This window comes from Equus caballus, chromosome 19 (assembly GCF_041296265.1).
Source record: "Equus caballus isolate H_3958 breed thoroughbred chromosome 19, TB-T2T, whole genome shotgun sequence".
NCBI lineage: Eukaryota > Metazoa > Chordata > Mammalia > Perissodactyla > Equidae > Equus > Equus caballus.
The window spans coordinates 55,422,797-55,442,391 of record NC_091702.1 but is presented as its reverse complement, the minus strand read 5'-3'; the positions used below and the strand labels follow the sequence as shown (position 1 = coordinate 55,442,391).

The 19,595-nt window shown below is 37.6% G+C and overlaps 1 protein-coding gene across 1 annotated transcript in view; it reads right to left on the bottom strand.

Moving 5' to 3' along the window:
* Positions 1-2,730: 2,730 nt before the first annotated feature.
* BTLA (B and T lymphocyte associated) overlaps positions 2,731-19,595 on the bottom strand; it is a 30,026-nt gene continuing 13,161 nt past the window's right edge. Inside the window, exons 2-6 of the mRNA XM_005601997.4 lie at positions 17,304-17,627; positions 11,203-11,238; positions 9,920-10,060; positions 8,064-8,110; positions 2,731-5,063 (exon numbers count right to left, since the gene is read on the bottom strand). Of these exons, the coding sequence (XP_005602054.1) occupies positions 4,788-5,063; positions 8,064-8,110; positions 9,920-10,060; positions 11,203-11,238; positions 17,304-17,627 (824 nt within the window). The 3' untranslated portion in view covers positions 2,731-4,787. The remainder of the gene's footprint in view (positions 5,064-8,063; positions 8,111-9,919; positions 10,061-11,202; positions 11,239-17,303; positions 17,628-19,595) is intronic.

The window sequence follows — 19,595 nt, the reverse complement described above, 5'->3', positions numbered from 1 at the left end:
AGGATTTAGGTGGAGGAATTGGTAGGAAACTTACTTTGTCTTTGGACCCAAGCCATGCTTGCCAATTCACCTTTCCTATCAATATTAGTATTTCCCCCAATTTGACTCCTTTAATTTCTCAACTGATTAAGAATTTATAGACACAGAGGAATGTGATTAATTAGTTTCCCTCAAAAACCCCAAATAGCATCTCAGGACCACGGATTCTACTAAAGTGAATAAGACGTGGTCCTTATACACAAGGAACTTACAGTTAGGTGTTTCATGGCACTTTGCACCTACCTCCATGACAGAATTCCACTATCAGCTCACAATTTTTTGTTTGGTTTCTACCTCTTTGTCTGTACTGCAAGCACTGAGAGGCAGGAAGGGAATCTTTCTCACACACGACACCTCAGAAGCTAGCAAACCAGTAGGTACCTAGTATGTGATCATATGTCATTTGCAGATAAAGCAATTCTCATGGAATGTTTACCCTGACTCACTTCAGAATAGGGCCTGATTTTAAAGATTAATACCCAGAACTTCCTTTTGAACCTGTAACTTGATTTCTAGCACAGGATTTTCAGTTCCTGTGTTCTCAAGTTCAGCACAAACATTCTATAAAGTATTAATGTTTTCTTTCTCACTTGCCATTTTTACTTTCTGGGCTGGGTGGTGAGGCCCTTCCTGTTTCTACCTAAAATAGGACTTTCCAAATGAGTCTGTTTTATGAATGTGACTTGGCTTCCTGCCACACCTGACTCCGGAGGCAGGGGTCGGGGAAGGGGAGGATAGCAGGGGGAGATAGAGTTCATAAAGGCTAAATTGATCACAAGCTTCAAAAATCACTTGAGGGATCTTGTGAAAATGCAGATTCTTATTCAGTAGGTAAAGCCAGAGATTCCGCATTTCTAATAACTCCCAGGATGCCCATGCTACTGATATGAGGGCCATCCTTTGAGTAGCAATGGACTAGAAAACTGACTTCACAAACACAATCACTCATTCCTTAAACATTATTTACTTCTACCATGTGCCAAGTACTGGGTTAAGAAACTAAAGAGGAATGTGACATAATCCTCACCCATAAGAAGTCCACAATCTAATGTGGTGACAAACATAATGACAAATAAGTGCTGATATGACCATTAGCATAATGATATGACCATTAACAGAATGAGAAGACAAGACATAGACTGGGAGAAAACATTTTCAAAAGACACATTTGATAAAGGATTGTTATCCAAACTATACAGAGAACTCATAAAACTCAGCAATAAGAAAACAAATAACCTGATTAAAAAATGGGCAAAAGATCTGAACAGACATCTCACCAAGAAGATACACAGATGGCAAGTATATGAAAGGATGATCAACATCATATGTCATCAGGAAGTTTCAAATTAGGACGATGGGATACTACTACACACCTATTAGAATGGACGAAATACAGAGCGCTGACAACACCAAGTGCTGATGAGGATGTGGAGCAACAGGAACTCTCATTCACTGCTAGTGGGAATACAAAATGGTCCAGCCACTTTGGAAGGCAGTTTGGTAGTTTCTTACAAAACTAAACATACTCTTACCATATGATCCAGCAACCATGTTCCTCGATATTTGCTCAAAAGTGTTGAAAACTGATGTCTACACAAAAACCTGCACCCGGATGATTACAGCAGTTTTATTCATAATTGCCAACATTTGGAAACAACCAAGACGTCCTTCAGTAAGTGGTTGGATAAACTGTGATATATCCAGACAATGAAATGTTATTCAGTACCGAAAAGAAATGGGCTATCAAGCCAAGAAAAGACAGGGAAGAAACTTAAATGCATATTATTAAGTGAAAGCCAATCGGAAAAGGCTACATACTGTATGGTTCCAACTATATGACATTCTGCAAAACTATGGAGACAGTAAAGTGATCAGTGGTTGTCAGGAGTTTGGAGGGAGGAAAGGATGAGTAGATAAAGCACAGGAGATTTTTAGGGCAGTGCAACTATTCTGTAGGTTACTAGAATAAAGCATATATGTCATTATACACTTATCAAAACCCATAGAATTACACCACCAAGAGTAAACCCTAATGTAAACTATGGACTTTGGTTGATAAAATGGTGCATCAGTGTTGGTTCGTTGATTGCAGCAAATGTACCACCCTGGTGAAGGATGTTGATGATAGTGGAGGCCACGCAGATTAGGAGGCAGGGGGTAAATGGGAACTCTTTACATTCCACTCAACCTTGCTGAACCTAAAACTGCTCTTTAAAAAAGCATATATGGAGATAGATAGATACAGATGGGATCAGTTTAGAGAATAAATTCTGGGGCCTGGAAAGTTTTGATTGGTGGACAAAACTGATCAAATAAACCACATATGCCAAACTGGCCTCTACATTGAGAAACCTATATTAAAATTACGGGGAGTGTCTTTTAACGGTGAAAATTATGGAGCCATATCTCCGGAATTAGAACTTCTAGTGCTGGGAGTTGATAATCAACAGGTTGATAATCTAGCAAGTTTTTCAGGCTGTTTTCATGTGCCATCAGGTTTGAGAATCACTCTTCTATTTCACATCCATGCATTTTTTGATACAAAAGCCAATACCGAATTGATTCCAAATAAGTTTTAATAACTTGACTTTCTTATTGGGAACAACCAACAATCTTAAAATTCATGGAAAATCATTAAGTTATGTACATATTCTTTTTCTCACATTTCATTAATGAAATAAGCCATGTAAATAAGACTGAAATAGATTTATTTGGGAAATACATATATAACTCTGACACCTTTTATTAAGAAGAAATAAAAGCATAAATGATTTATGATTTTGGCAGGATGGTACAAATACATATATAAATCATTTACAGAGATGAAATCATTATCAACATTGTCTTTACTGTAAGGCATGCTAAGAATATTATAAACAATAGACAGAAATATCTTGTTTTTTAAATTCAAGAAGATTATGAAGGAACTGTTCAGCTTTGTGAGTTTATCTGATAAGGACAGCAAAATGCATCCTCCCCATGCTTCCTGTTTCTATTTTTAAGAATACCGCAAGAAGCTATTCTAATACGCCTTTTGTACCTAAGTTGCCCAAAAATGCAGATTGGCTAAAAGAGTCTACCTAGAATTAGGGTTACTCAAAATTCTAGGTTTAACGATATCATACTGGCTAGAAAATAGTGACTCTAAAACAACACCCGTAACCCCAATCTAAGGGGCAAAATCTTAATGCCAAAGTTACATAAGAAAAGCTTGGCCACAAAAATCTCAAGTTCATCTTTTGGGACAAAAAATTTTACTCCTGTCCCCATAATTTCATACATTACTTTCATACATTTTTTTGTAATGACCCGCTTACTCTATATTTTGAGCTTCTTTAGAGAACTGAAATAGAACTTCAGCTTGTCAGTTTCTCTTTTACAATTTCTGTAAGTCACCTACCCTTCCTTCTACGCACTAACTCACACACACACACACACACACACACACACACACACGCACGCACGCACCCCCGCATTCGTTTGTGCAGCAGCTCACACATTGGTTCAAATGGGTCCTAACCTTTGCTATCCACTTTGTATGAGGTCTATTGTATTATAGTAGCAGCACCTGAGAACCTGAATAGCCTCAAGCTGTTGAAAAAAGTTGTAGGCTGTTTTTGAAATAATTAGACTCAAGAACTCTGGAAATTTAGAAAATCTGGAAGCATCTCTTCTTGCTATACTCTTCAGTAGCTGCAACCTCAGTATTTTTAAAGGAATGGTTATCAAACTGTAATACTTCACTATCTGATTTTCTCTTCCTTAGTAAGAAGAACAGCAAGACACAGATGTGGTGAATGAAAGTATGTTGACCTATACAGGCCAATTAAATATTTTGGACTTTTCTCCATTCTATTAATTGTGCTTTTAATTTGCTATGAGGTCAACCATGAAGCAGTTTAAGCCATCGATCTGCCCTTGCCTGACAATAATCTCACTGATTTTTATACCTGTTCAGATACCTGTAAGTATGTTAATTCAGCAGCATTATGTCACATTCATATATATTAGTCTATGTGACCCAAACACTGAGTCACCATTTTGTTTATAAATGCACCATACATTAGTTGCTCCATGACTACCTATGTTTGCTTAGCAATCTAACAGGGTAGATATAATAAGCACTTGTTTGTCAGATATGGGGAACATCTACCTCGCTTCCAGTTGCTGTACTCCACATCTTTATTGCACCATTTATTCTTTCCATTCTTTTGTAATATCACCAAATCTAAAGTTATTTCTCCTTTACATTTAAGAAACCCCAGTATTAGATTGACAGAGCATAATTTCTTATTATGGAAGATTGACTGGAAATAAACATTTCTGTATTTATGACTAGTTAGTTAATTGGGACATTATTTTTCAAGAGAGTGTAGCGAACTGATCCAGATAACACAAACCTCTCTTCCTTTCATGTCTCTGATAGGTCCAAAGAAAATATTGAGTTTGTATATTGGGTAAAATGTAGCTAAATTGAAATGTTCTACTACTCTGCTACTCAGGATATCACATAGTTTCGGAGAGAAGATTTTGTTGTTCAAGGCTATAGTATAAAAGGCTCCCAAAGAAGCACCCGGGAGAAATTTTAGTTATTTGTCCTGTGGACCCTTAAGACCCAAGCACCAACATGAACCTCCTTAAAGTGAAACTTCTCAGGTCAAGGAATGTTCTTTGACATTCTGTGGGCTCAGACAATGGTGCTGACATGCTGATCATTCTGTAGTCATGGCTGGAGACCGGGACCAGATTTAACTCCTCACGCATATAGCGGCATATTCCGTAGGTGCTTCTTTCACATTTCTTGCCTGTCTTGGGTTTATTCCAACGAGGGAATGGTTCAGGGAAGCATAAACAATGCCTTGTTTATTGTCCTCCAGACGTGGGTTAGAATAAACCCCAGACTCTTCCTGGACCCCGAACAGGGGGTCATTATCATAAATTCCAGTTTCTGATGGCAGTGTTTGGGAATTTTGCCTGGTACCCACTTCAGTGTGCTCACTCCTAAAGGGCTGAGGAACATCAGCCTATAAGAGAAGAAAAGAGTGTTTTAAGTCCCACTTAAGGATGTGATAATGCATATCCGTTAGTGAACTATGAATGTAGGCTAAACTGAGTCATTATACAGTGAGAGAAGTAATCTACTCTTCCTCAATATGCTGCTGACATCTACTTTTTTAGCAGATTCTTGCTGGTTAAAGGATGAAAGGACAAAAACCACTATGTTCCTCTCAAATAGTTATTTTGTGCTGTATTATTAGTCACTTTTGAGGTTGCAGAACGATTTTCGATTCTTCCTCAGGATGAAAAACATAGCCAAAATTAATGAAAGAAGCGTAAAATATTCCACAAGGACTTCAGGCAGCTTACAATATAATGGATAGTATTAACATAGTTTAGAATAAAATGATTAAAGATAAAGCAGAACAGATATCCTCTAAGAGGGCAGAAAGAATAAACTTTATGGGTTATCCAAGACGTATTATTATGATTTGAAACCCGGAACTGGAAAACTGCTGTCAATTTTGAGGAGGGGGGAGCCAAAGCTTAGAAAAAGTTCTAAAATATTCCAACTGGTATTTCTATCACAAGAAAATTTTTACGCTTCCAAAGACGGTCAAATACCTTAAAGCTTCTGAGAAAAGTGTGAAACTATGGGAATTAAAAATAAAATGGGTCCTGATGGTTTGCACTCTCTTCAGTTATTTGTTAGTCATTCCAAGCTAAACAAGGGGCCCACCTGATAAAAATGAAGATATCATGTTAATGCTAAGGGTTGTTATTTCAAATTTTTTAGTCCCAATTTTGCCAGTCAATTTACGTCCTTGAAGTTTGATCCAGCTCCTTTGAGGTATCGGGTCCACAGTCTGATAGTCTATGTGCCTTATCTGGTCCTTTGTCGTCCACACTGTGATGTACACAGTAGTATGTCTACCCCACCTCCTTGGCAGAGTTCTACCGCACGAGCATGTCTGGCTCTATCCTGAGAAGCTAGGAGTTTGACTCCTGAGTACACTGCCTCCCTCCAAGGGGTGACTGCTCAGGAAGTAACACCAAGGCTGGATAATTGAAAGAGGCAGGGATTGCTCTAACCGTCCCAGTCTCTTGGTTCAGAAGGAAGGAAAGTGCTCCAGTCTCCACTCAGAGGAGCCTGGTTAAGGTCTCTTTGGAGGAGCGCAGGAGAAGACTGTCGTGTGATCTAATACACAGCCATAAATCTTCAATATATCAACAAGGTCCCTGTCCTCCTTTTCAGTCTGTATAAGTCTGTCAACTCAGTTATCTGGCTCCCAACCCCACCCATGGCTCATTTCCATGGAAAACATTCTTAGAATGAGTAGGGTGAAAGGCTCTTTCACACACAGCACTCTGAGGCTGGACCTCTCCTGTGGCACCTCATCAAAGTGGGTGAGTGCCACGTGGCTGGTGCACCATGCTGTGGTGGGTACAGATGACAGACACTGAGGCACTATGCTATTCTATATTTGTATGGCACTTTATGGTTTACAAAGCACTTTTTAAAAAATATATACAATTCAGTGTTTTTCAGTATATGAGCACTTTTATACCCTTGAAGGACCATTCTGGAATAAGTTGGGAACTCTGGCTTTTATATGTACCTGCCAACCTTTTACCAGTTGCTTTCTCTACTGTGGATTCCTATTCCACTGGTTCCCATACAACTTCCTTCTTAAGAAATCTTTAGTCTCAAAGATCTAATATGGCATCTCTTTGATTATTTTCTGAAATGTTTCACAATTCATATGAGGGCAAAACTGTGAATTCCTGTGAAAGACAGGAACACCTTAAAACTAAATTCTCAAATAATTACAACAACAGAAACACCCCTCCTGAATTCAACTTCAAATCATAAATAATTTGTCCTGCTTACGCAGGAAGAAATATAACTACATTTTAACCAATCGGGGCTTTGCTTGGACAGTAAATTATTTTTTAAATGGTTTCATAGCTCTCAGATTTGATTGTAACAAAACGTAGTTTGTTGTTGTTCACTATAGAAAGAAAGGAAATAATATTTAAGAAAATGTCCCTACTTCAGGAAACGAAACCTTATCATCTAACACAACGATGCCTACTGATTCTTACTAAAACCTTAATTCAAGTTTATCAAGTTGAATGTATTTGGTTTGATTTAAAATTAGGCAACCTGGTGGGGAATGCTGAATGCCATTTAATATTATATGTAGAATTATTGGCTGTATCTGCCTCTGGTATTTCTGGAAATTTCAAGAAGTTTACTGCATCTTTATCTCTAGTCTTCTGTATTGAAACAACCCCCCCAAATTCCTTTGCAATACCTCACTTACGACTATTTGTTTTTAACAAAAAAGCTTCATAAAACTTTTTTCAGAAATATGTTGCCTCATCTTGCATTCTTCTTTGGGTTTCTATATTTACACAATATTGAACCCAAAAGAAAGGTCTAAGTTTATATTTTAAGAACTTTTCGGAAAACTTGGCACGGTCTCCAAGAGGCCCTTTGTCTGGGAAGTCTCTTCCTCAAGGAGCCCACACACATCCCGAGGGACCTTTGCATAGTAACTGGACCTGTGATCATGCCTCTTTATCTGCTGGTGTGATCTGTCAAGAAACCACACCTTGTTTTATGAGGTTGTTTATAGTTTATTCTCTCGTTAACTCTCAACTCTCTTCCCGAAAGACTTTAAGATATTTTTGTGAGGATAAATGAATAGCCTGGTCACATAACTGGCCAAGAGTAGAGCCAAGGTAATACAATTCAGTCTCTGACTTTTCTGCTTAGGGTCTCTACTGCCACCCACGCCCTTCCAAAGGACCTTATTATGAGACTTGTTAATCCTGAAGAATCTTTGCAGATGGAGGTGAATGTAAAAAAAATACATTTTTAAAGTAAGTCGATAAATACAGTACTTAGAACAGTGCCTGGCATACGATAAGTGTTACACAGACTCATTACATTAAGAAACAGAAATATTGACGTGGTATAACACAGATTGCATTTGTTTTAACAGATACACCAAACATACCAGGTTAATTTCCCTTCCTGTTGTATCAGAAGGCTTCTTTTGTTTCCCTGGAATTCAAAAAGAAAAATAAGAAACCAAAAGGAATGAAGAACACCACAAAGTTCTTCCCCAGTGTCCTGCAAGTTAGGGTTGTGGTAAGAATATGGGTTACGAAATAGATTGCTAGGTTGAAATTCAGCCCCCAGAGCAGGGGTGGGATGCCTTCCCACCATGCTTACCCACTTGCCTACCAGCGTTGTTACTAGTTTCGACTTGTCTATTTGCTGTGACTAGCATGGCACACACACCCCAGTTGTGAGAACTATGCTGCCCGTTTTGTTCACTGGATCCTCACTTCTCACTGCAGAGAGCCCTGTGGCACATCCAAGAGGAAGGAGCAGAATCTAGCACATCACTTTAAAAAGGCTGGAAATCCTTGTTCTGGGGACATTCTGTACTCAGTGCCAGACAAACTGCTGTCCTGTCACCTACCTAGCCAGGATCTCCTGTTGCCTACTTGACTTTGGATGTGGTAAATCAAAGGATTTACTCCTGCCTCTTTTCCTGAAATTCTGAGAGAAGTTACAGCAGCCTTAGGAAAAGTGGTGAAACCTGGAGAGCGACCATGGGAAGGGCCTCAGAGTTGCAGATGTGGAGTTGGGGTTACAGAGGATTCCCTCAGCATTCTGAGAAGGTTCTGGGCTCCAAGAGTGCTCACCACAAAACACCAGAAGCACTTTTGCCCAGACAAAGCTTTCTCTTGTGGCAAAAATAAGGGTTGCTCTGTCTAGCTTAGTTTCTATAGCTAGACTGTGGCTGCTGTTATGGGAAAAGGGATGGGAGGAGTTGGCGTAGAAGAAGAAGAAGAGGGAGAGCTGAGGTGGTTTAGACCAGAGCTAGGTCAGGAGTCTCCAGGGGCCGGCCCCGTGGCCGCATGGTTAAGTTCGCACGCTCAGCTGCGGTGGCCCAGGGTTTTGCTGCTTCGGATCCTGGGCGCAGACATGGCACCACTCATCAGGCCACGGTGAGGTGGCGTCCCATATGCCACAACTAGAAGGACCTGCAACTAAGATATACAACTACGTACCAGGGGGGATTTGGGGAGATAAAGCAGAAAAAAAGATTGGCCACAGTCGTTAGCTCAGGTGCCAATCTAAAAAAATAAAAGAAAACACTCAATACATGGTATTTATAAAAAAAAAAAAAGAAAGAAAGAATTCTCCAAATATCTCTCCATTACTGTGTTTAAGTGTTCACTCATGACATTGAGGGAATTCTTACAAAGGCAGAAAGGAATTGTTTTCAAAATATCACATCTCTTTCATCATAGCCAAACCCACATTTTCAAATGCTTTATTGTTGGGTGAGGGCTCAGTTAAAGCATGTGTTTGTGATGGCAACAGAAAGCACAGGCATATGAATTTCCTCTGTGGACACCGGGTCTTCATTTAGACAAGGGCGTGTATGACTGCATGATGTGGTGTGGCTGTGAAAAAGAGGACCAGACAGACACTCAAATCAGACCTGTTGATCTGAGATTATTTCAACACTCTTGAAGTTTAGAAGAGCTCCTCCTCATGCAAACCTAAGATTGACACAGGTAGAATGAGTAAGTCCCAGCAATGTGCCCTTCTTACCACAAACCTTGCCTGGAGCACCTCACTGTGGTAAGCGTGATTTACCATGACTAAAGGGGAGCTGAATTAATCCATTTGGCTTTGTGGTAGAAGGATGAGTTGTCCCCCAGGAAATCATTATCCATGGTTTATGACACAGTATTGGGAAAGAAAACAATAGGAACCAACTAAAAATCTCTCGTCCCTAGTAATTGAATCCCAAACATATGGCACAGAGCAGCCGAGGGAGACGGAACCCACCTTGGTGCCTTCTCAGGCAGAAGAATAGGTAGAAACAGGTAATGAGCAGAGGCAATCCCCCCAAAGGAAGAAAACTATACAGGATCCATCGTTTGTCCGCTGTCTCTTCCTTGGAGGTTGTTGCTGAGGCACTGGTTGCATCTGAAATGTTAGTCAATGCTAAAGACATTAGGAAATCTGAAATATATTAGGATTGGCAACACCCTCAGCATTGTCAGAACTTGAATGAAAGAGACCTCCAGCTGATGCTTCTGTTTCTTTTGTAGGAGGCCTTCCCCAAGAACCCCAGGCCTCAGGACTCTCACCCACTTGCTTTATTGCTGAGCATGTGTAGGTGGCTCTGCATTATAATTTAATTTTTGCAAAAATTCTTTAATCTGCTAGGGTTAATCCCCTGTAAAACAATATCCATAACAGTTCTCAGAAAGTGCTTCACCAAGTTCTTTCATTTCCTTTGTCTTATTTAACTCTCATATTTACCACTTAAGAAAAGTAAGGAAGCCGTTATTTTTATCCACTCCCCTGCCTTGAGAAGAATGCCCAAAGTCAGACAGCTAGTGAGTGGCAATTGGGACTCAAGTCAACATATTTCTGATACTAAATTAAAGTTCCTTTAACACAATGCCTTTTTGTTGCTTCATAACTCTTTGGTATCTCCAAATACTGAATACTTTTGGGATCTCAAAATAACTTTGGTATCTCCAAATATGCTTTGCTGAGCATACAAGTAGTACTCATTATTATTGATCAATGTTAATATACATGAAGGCCCTGTTTGTCCCTGGTAGGTTGCAATTTATTAGTGGGTCATGAAATAATTTAATAGATCTCAAATAATGTTAAAAAAAATGAAACACAGAATAGAAAATGTCAGAGTACATCACATCTTTAATTTTATACTTGCGTTAATTTTTTTAATGCAAGAAAGCTTTATTTCTAAATATGTTAGCATATAGATATTCACTTCCCCATATTCTTGGTTTTGGGGTAAAGGTGGTCAGGAGCTACTGGAGCCATGCATAAAGAGGTTTGGTAATTCAGAGTGGCAACAAATGCTGCATTGTTCATGCTGCAGCTGTTGCTTAGATTGGACAAGCAACTCAGTCTTAGTCAGGAGTGACAGACACAGCTGTCTCGGGGAAGTGTATGTTGTGGTAAGGTTCCCACAACAGATAACCTGATGCAAACAAATGCGCCTAGTTAAGAAGATCCAACTTGTATTATTTCTCCAGCCACCAAACATTCTAGTTTCCTTAATTTTATTTGACTAGTTTGATACTTACTTATTAGAGGGTGTTCTGAATTGTTTTGAGTCCGTTCTGAAACAGAAAAATACGATAAAGAATTGAAATTGGCGGTGAAAACAGTGAAGGCGTATACTCAGGTCTGTCCAAAATCAGAGCTAGTCTCTGAGAAAACTCCTGCATTTGCGCACTAACAGAGAATCCAGTGATACAGCTCGAAGGCAATTTGCATAATTGGCAGATCATCACCTCAACATCACGGACACGAAGTAAATCCCTGGGTTTATTTTGAGGCTCAAAGAAAGACTGTATAATTACAACACAACCTTCATCTGTCTGTGTTCATTCTCTCTTCCCCACTCCATAAGCATAAGGACGGAAGACAGCCTGTATGCTTCCGTTTGGCTCTTGGAATAACAATATACACATTCAGCAGGTGCTCCAAGTGAGTGTAGAAGGCCACGCGGAAAGGATGCTTTTGATGACAAGCTGAAGGAAAGATTGTGCCTCTCACATCCTGGTCACTCACACCATTCCCACTTCCCTGCTAAGGTGATGGCCACCTGCCTTTGTGAAGTTCCTAATCAGGGATGGACCAAGGGTGGGTTGGGGAGGATAGAGTTATAGGTCAATGTATGTTCCAGCGACTGATCCCAGCTCTGCCAGCCTTTCCCCTGGGACTTTGCTTTGCAAAGTGCTTTTCTTCATTCTGGGAGAATATTACTTTTCCCAAAGCATCCAAGCCCTCACTCTATCACAGCTCTGTTCTTACATGGATCAATTCTTAACTTGAACATAAAATGCAAAGGAGAGTACGATACCAAACAGAAAAATTTCCAATATCCTCAAAAGATATTTCAAGGGGAGAAAATGGAATATTTTTTATCATACCTCCAAAATTGATTGACAGAAGTCATGGTCCTTAAATATAACTCTGGAGTATATTTTTCTCCTCACCTCATATTCAGTTTACTGAGGATTCCCAGGTACAGAAGGAAAAAGAATTTTCCTTTGACCCTTTCTCTGTTATGTTTGTTCTCATCACTTCATGAAAGGAAAAATTCAAACCCAGTTCAAAGCCATTTCCTAAATAATTCATTTGAATTTTGTAAAGGAAGCAGGGATGACCAGAGAAATACGACAGTTACCACTTCCCAGGACATTATAATCCTTCATGGGATAAAAGACACTTGCCCATATTACTCCAGTAAGTGATGAATGAGAGGCAGAGACCTTAAATGGCATAAAAATTGATAGAAAAGAGAAATCCCTTCCCCCTAGGGTTAACATGGAAGGCTTCAATAAGAACTTGGGAAATGAGCTGGGCTTGACAGGAGGCATGGGATTTTGATAGGTGGAGGCAGACGAATGAGCGTCCTACAGAGGGGGAGAGCAACATAGGAAGGACTGTGGTGGAAGCATGGCAATGGCAAGGAGGGCTGTTAGGCTGGAGTTGAGAGGTTCTATCCGGAATCCAGAAACAATCCAGAAAGGCCAGTGGGGTTGGACTGTGGAAAGCCTCTGGTTAACAAACATGAGCCTAATATTATAAGCACTGAGGAGTCTCTGCAGGGGACTCAATAAAAGAGTGACATTATGAAAGAAGTTTATTAAGCAAGTTAAGTGTATTAGGACGGGTTTTGGCTGGAAGTGGACCAAAATGGCAAAACACCAAAGACAAGCATTCCATACAATTAATCAGAATATTTAAAAGGATGATAATAAGGTGTGAGATGCTCATAGAAGCTGAAGGAGGCAACAAATCACAGAGTGGAAGGTTGTTGACAGACAAGAATAGAAGGCTAAGGTCAAGTCCCCGGGAATCCCAAAGGGGGTCAGGAGCATTAATTAACAAAGTGATAACAAAGATATGAGAGTATGACATTAGGGGAGTAGCACTCTTCAAGGAAAAATGTCAGAGGCCCTTCACGTCTCCTACTTAGCTCTTAGACTTTCCCTTTCAACATTTCATCCTTCACACTCTGACCCTAATAAGAGTCAGACTCTAATAAGCATATTCCCTCAGGGGACAGGGTTTGAGACAGAACACTGCTTCCTTTCCCCTGAAGCTAGGCCCCTCCTCTCCAAGGGAGCCAGATTCTTAATCCTAATTCCAGCCCTGACTTGATCCCTAGAACAGGCACCTTTATGCAAATTTTACAAACGACAACCATCTGTAGTCTTCATAGAATAACGCAAACATGGGACAGAGTGGAAACCATAACACTCCTGGGAGAATTCTGTGCCATAAGTAATTATTAGCTTGCCTCTGACCCTGGCTAAATTCCTTCCTCTTGTACAGAAGTGGATTGGTTCCCACGAAGAAAGACTAAGTTACACAAGGAGTCTTGTCTTCCAAGGAAAGTGGACTCAATACCACTGCATTTAATTTTATTATATATTATATTAATATACATTATATAAATTATCTAAGGGCACTTAATTATTTTATATTTAATAATATAATTAATATTCTGAGGGTAATGATTTGCAAGTTTTGCTTATTTTTATCATTTATTTTGCCACTTAAAAAAACTCTTAAAAAATTCGGTATTTTATCTCATTATGTAAATTAATAGTGAAATTTCTCTCCAGAAATGTATTCATTCCATACATCCTCAATAAAGGTTTCTCCAGGTTGTTAAAGGCAATTTTTTCACTTTGCATAGACTATGTTCTTTAATTCATTTACAAAGAAATGTTTATTGAGCATCTACTATGTGCCAGACACTATACCATCTATTTGTAGAGAAGCACATGTTTAAGACAAAGCCTCTATTCTAAAGAGATTTATAAGCCAGTGCATCAATGGTCACAGGCAACAGCATGAGTTTGACCTCAAATTTGCAAATACAGAGTCTCCAACTCTGCCATAAATCCCTTTTACATCTCTGTGCCTCATAGCAGAGGGTTGCAGCTACCACTAGAGTACTGAGCGTTTCTTCATCAGGTTGCTTTCAGAGATCTTAACATGATTTAAAGGATTTTAAAGAGATTTAAAGGATTGCTTCATTGGGCTACTTGAAGAGAGTTTAAAGTCTGACTCTGAAGTCTCCGTGTAAAATAATAAATTAATTTTCAAGAAACACAAAATGTATGCATCCAAGTAAATGGAGTCCATAGAAGTAACCAAATGAGGCTACATATAGATTCAGACACGCTACCACTGCACCAAACCTCTTTGATATTTCTCTTTTGTAATAACCTTCAAGGTCAGTTTATGGGCCACAAAAGAAACTCCACTCATTTCTTATAATTAAAAGGTGATCTTTTTTGATTCAAATATATTTTTTTATCATAGTAAAATACAAATAACATAAAAATTACTATTTTAATAATTTAAAGTGTGCAATTCGGTAGTATTTTGAGACATTCACAGCGTTGTGCAATGATCACCACTATCTAGTGTCAGAACATTTTCATCACCCCAAAAAGAAACCCCATACCCATTAAGTAGTCATTCGTCATTCTCCCTTTCTCCCAGTCTCTGTTAATCATTAATCGCTTTCAATCTCTATGAATTTTCCTATTCTGGATATTTCATATAAAAAGAATCAGACAATATGTGATCTTTTGTGTCTGGCTTCTTTTACTCAGAATAAGGTTTTTGAGGTTTATCTACGTTGTAGCATGTATTAGTGCCTGATTCTTTTTATGGCTGAATAATATTCTGTTGTGTGGATATACATTTCCTTTATCCATTTATCAGTTGATGGACATTTGGATTGTTTCCATTTTTTGGCTGCTGTGAATAGTGCTGCTATAAACAGTCATGTACAAACTTTTGCGTGGACATGTATTTTTATTTCGCTTGGGTATTTACCTAGACATGGAATTGCTAGGTCTGTGGCAACTATATATAACCTTTTGAAGAACTGGAAAATTGTTTTCCAAAGCAGCTGTACCATTTTACATTTCCACTGGCAATGTATGAGGGTTTTGATTTGTCCACATTCTTGTCAGCGCTTGTGATTTTCCATTTTTACACAATTCTAGTCATTCTAGTGGATGTGAACTGGTATCTCGTGGTTTTGATTTGCATTTCCCTAATAACTATTGACATTGAGCATTTTTCATGTGCTTATTGGCCATTTACATATCTTCTTTGAAGAAATGCCATTTGGAATCTTTTTCCCATTTTCTACTTGGTTGCTTGTCTGTTGTTGAGTTGTAACAATTCTTTATATATTCTGAGTACTAGTCCCTTATCAGACATACGATTTGCTAATATTTTCTCATATTCTATGTGTTGTCTTTTTACTCTCTTGGTAGTGTCCTTTGATTCACAAAAGTTTTTAATTTTGATGAAGTACAATTTATCTGTTTTTTTCTTTTGATACTTATGCTTTTGACTTCATATCTAAGAAACCATTGACAAATCTAAGATCATGAAGATTTACTCCTATATTTTCTTCTAAGGAAACATAGTATTCTAGCTTTATATAAACATAGAATTTATACTTTTAGCTCTTATATTTAAATAGCTGATCCATTTTTACATATTTTTTGTATATTGTGTGAAATAGAGGTCCAAATAATTCTTTTGCATGTGGCTATCCAATGGTCTCAGCACCATTTATTTAAGAAATTATTTTTTTCCCGTTGAGTGGTCTTGGCACTCTTGCTAAAAGTCAGTTGACCAAGGATGTATGGATTGATTCTGGATTCTCAATTCCATTCTATTGATCTATGTATTTATCCTGATGCCACTACCACAGTTTTGATTATTGTAGTTTTGTATTATGTTTTGAAACAGGGAAGTGTTAAGTCCTCCAACAGTATTCTCTTTCAAAATTTTTTTGGCTACTCTGGGTCTGTTGCAATTCCATATGAATTTTAGGATCAGCTTTTCCATTTCTGGAAAAAAAAGATTGGTGGGATTTTGATGGGGATTTCATTGAATCTGTAGTTCACTTTGGGAAATATTGCCTTCTTAACAATATTAAATCTTCCAATCCATGAACATGGGCTGTCTTTCTATTTATTTACATCTTCTTTAATTTCTTCCAGCCACGTTTTGTTCAGTGTAAAGTATTGCACCTCTTAGGTTAAATTCATTCCTAAGTGTTTTATTCTTTTTGAGGCTATTATAAATGGAATTATTTTCTTAATTTCCTTTTGAGATTGTTCATTGCTACTGTATAGAAATACTACTGATTTTTCTGTTGATCATACAACAAATTTGTTGAATTCATTTATTAGATCTAGTAGTTTTTGTGGATTTTAAAGGATTTTCTATATATAAGACCATGCCATCTGTGACCAGAGGTAATTTTACTTCTTCTTTTCCAATTTGGATACCTCTTATTTCTCTATTCTTGCCTAATTGTTCTGGCTAGAACTTCCAGTTCAGTGTTGAACAGAAGTGGCAAAGCCTACATCCTTGTCTTGTTTCTGTCCTTGGGGGAAAGCTTTCAGTCTTTCACCATTGAGTATGATGTTAGCTGTGGGATTTTCATTAACCAAATATATTTTTACTCTCCTCTACTCCTCTCTATTTTTTTTCCATGTTTCATTTAGCCTTGTTTTGCCCAGCTTAACCTCAATCAGTCCATCCTCTGCTGTTTGAGCCTATTGAGGGCCTATGGAGAAGGACTGGGGAGGCAACTAAAGATATCAATATTCCTAAAACTCATCAGGAGTCAGGTTATTTGTGTTCTGTTTGCCCTCTGTGCAAACTGTGAACTACTGACAAGTATGTAACTATCTGAGCTCCACAAACATAACTTTGAGGAATTAGTATCAGTAAAAGTCAAGGACAGAAAAATAGAAGGAAAAATAAAAGAAAAAGAAAACAAAAACAGAGAATAGAAAGCTGTCTCCTACTAATGGTATTCACTTTGTAATTTTTTCCATATTTCAGTGATCTATTTTTGGACTTACCAAATAAATTTTATACCTCCTAAAGGCAAGAACAATAACTTTTATTATATTTTTCTCTGCTCTTCTCTAATTCACTCAATCCCAAGACATACACACAGACATGTATGTGCACTTATATCACAATCTGTGAGGTGTGGCAGTATTCTGATGTTTTACATGAGTTCAGCATCTAACATAATCACTTGAGAATCTGGGTCCTCTTTTTCCTTGAAACATAATGAGAAAAATATTAGGTAGTCTCAGTGTCTAGAACTCACCTGTCACAATAACGGTTATTGAGTGGCTTTCAATGACTCCAGGTGGAATATTTGCAGAGCAGCGGTATGATCCATTGTCACTAACAAGGACTTGATCAAAATGCAGAACAAAAATGGAAATATTGTCCTTTGCTTCCCAACTTGTGTGCGTCTGAGGTCTATTCCTAAGATATGAACAGCTTTTTTCTTCAAGCTTGCACCAGGTCACATTAGGTCTGTTTGCACAGTATGATACAGGGCATTTCAGTTGCAATGGACTCCCAACTGAGACAGTGTGTAGGGAGTCCCTCTTAATGTAAAGCTGTATATCACATGATTTTCCCCCTGAAAGATGAAAACAAAATTAAAATCAAATCTGTTCTGGAAGGAAGAGACATTTGCCACTTCAACAAAGATTTTTCAAGCATAATTCTATAATTTTCCCAGATAACATTTTCCAGTAATTAACCCTCACTAACAGAGTGTCTGGCACACAGTTAGCACCAAATAAATACTTGTTGAATAAAATAAATAATTTCCTCAATTACTCAATAATTTACTCAATTTCCAAAATATTGTTGATATTTTTATTCCTATAAAATTATATTTTATTTTTCAGCTAGTACAAATAATAATAACAGTTTCTTTTCAATTACTTACTATATCCCAGGGGTTGTTTAAAAACACATTAAATATTTTAACTCATTTAATCCTCACAATGAAATAAATATATGTTATTATGAACTTTGTTTTACAGATAAGAAAACTGAAATAATAATTTGCCTAAAATTATATGTCAATAATTACGACAATCAAGATTTAAATTCATACTGGAGTCCATTATTCTATAATTCATTAGCCATTCCTCTGTAACATTTCTTGAGCAGTAATCACATTTTCTATTACTAGCTCTGGTATACTCCAGTGAGTGAGAGAGAAATTTTGTAGACAATTATTTCCCTATAATACTTGGCATTAAAATTTTTCTTTACTTGCTTTCCAGTGGTTTTAATATCGCTTTGCAATTTTTTCCGTGACTTTTTCCATGTAGGAGACATGCAACTCAAGATAACTGTCTGAAGATAAGATGGTCTGCGATAATGTGATTTTTTTTTTTGTTTTCCCAGTGGGAGGAGAAGCAGTGATCCAGCTCTTTTTGAAGTTCTGCCTACTGGCCCAACATACAGGAAATATGCCTTTCTTTGTTTGGGTGGGAGAGTTTTTCCTGGAAACAGATTTTCCCATTATCTTCTATGAACCATCAATTAGTAACTGCCAATTGTATAGAAAATCTGCAGCACAGAAAAAAAATTTAATTCTCTGTATAGTGGAATAAGTTCTGTTATCCTTAACTTATGAAAGTATATATGATAACTTCAACATCTGGAGTATAACTGAGAACTAAAATACATGAAAAAGCAAACAAAATAGATATAGCAAAATCCAAATTTTATTTCATTTTTATATGTAATTCTTACAATTTCATTATCATATCCTAATTAGCCCAGAGGCCGTAATCATGTTGTATAATACAGAATAATAACTACGTTCATAATGATAAGATTGAACCAAGAATAAAACTTTAAATTATGTTTAATATATCCACTTTTAAAAACAAGGAAGTGTTCAATACGTTTTACAAAGAATTTCATCAGAAATGGTTACTTCAAAGAACGTTTTGATCTCCAAAGCGGCAAACCCCGATTCCTTAGAACATGCATTTATGTGGAATTTTTCATTCTCTGATCAATGCTGCACTGTATTGGCCCTTTGAGACTCACGTAAATGAGCGTGAGAAGTGGCACGAATTTGACAACCACTTAACCTTTTTGCATCAGTTACATCATGAGTGTATGTAAATCATAGAATATTCTACTCCAGAACTGGCAAAATAAAATAACTAAAAGAAGCCATGATTCCCTTTAGCTAAGGATTTTGTAGTGATTTATATCTCTTTATTTTTCTAGTAGCGTTAAACTAAACACGTAGTCTTAAGAGTGTTTTCTCTTTAAGTTTCTTTTCCTACATCCTTGTACTTCTTTCTTGGCTCTGTCTTTATTTTTGAACTTCTTTTTCAGCAATATATCCAATCAATTCCCTTCATGCATTTCTTTCAATAATCTTCAAGCTTTCTTCTTAATAGATTTCTGGTATCATAGGTTTTAATGACATAAGTATGACTGAGATTATAGCCAAAATTCTCTTTTAAAGACAAAGAGGGCTAAGAGCTAGTCAGATGTTGAACCAGAGGACAACTTTCAGCCCTGCATTCCACGTACTTGTCTACGTAACATAAGGTGCCACTTTATTTCT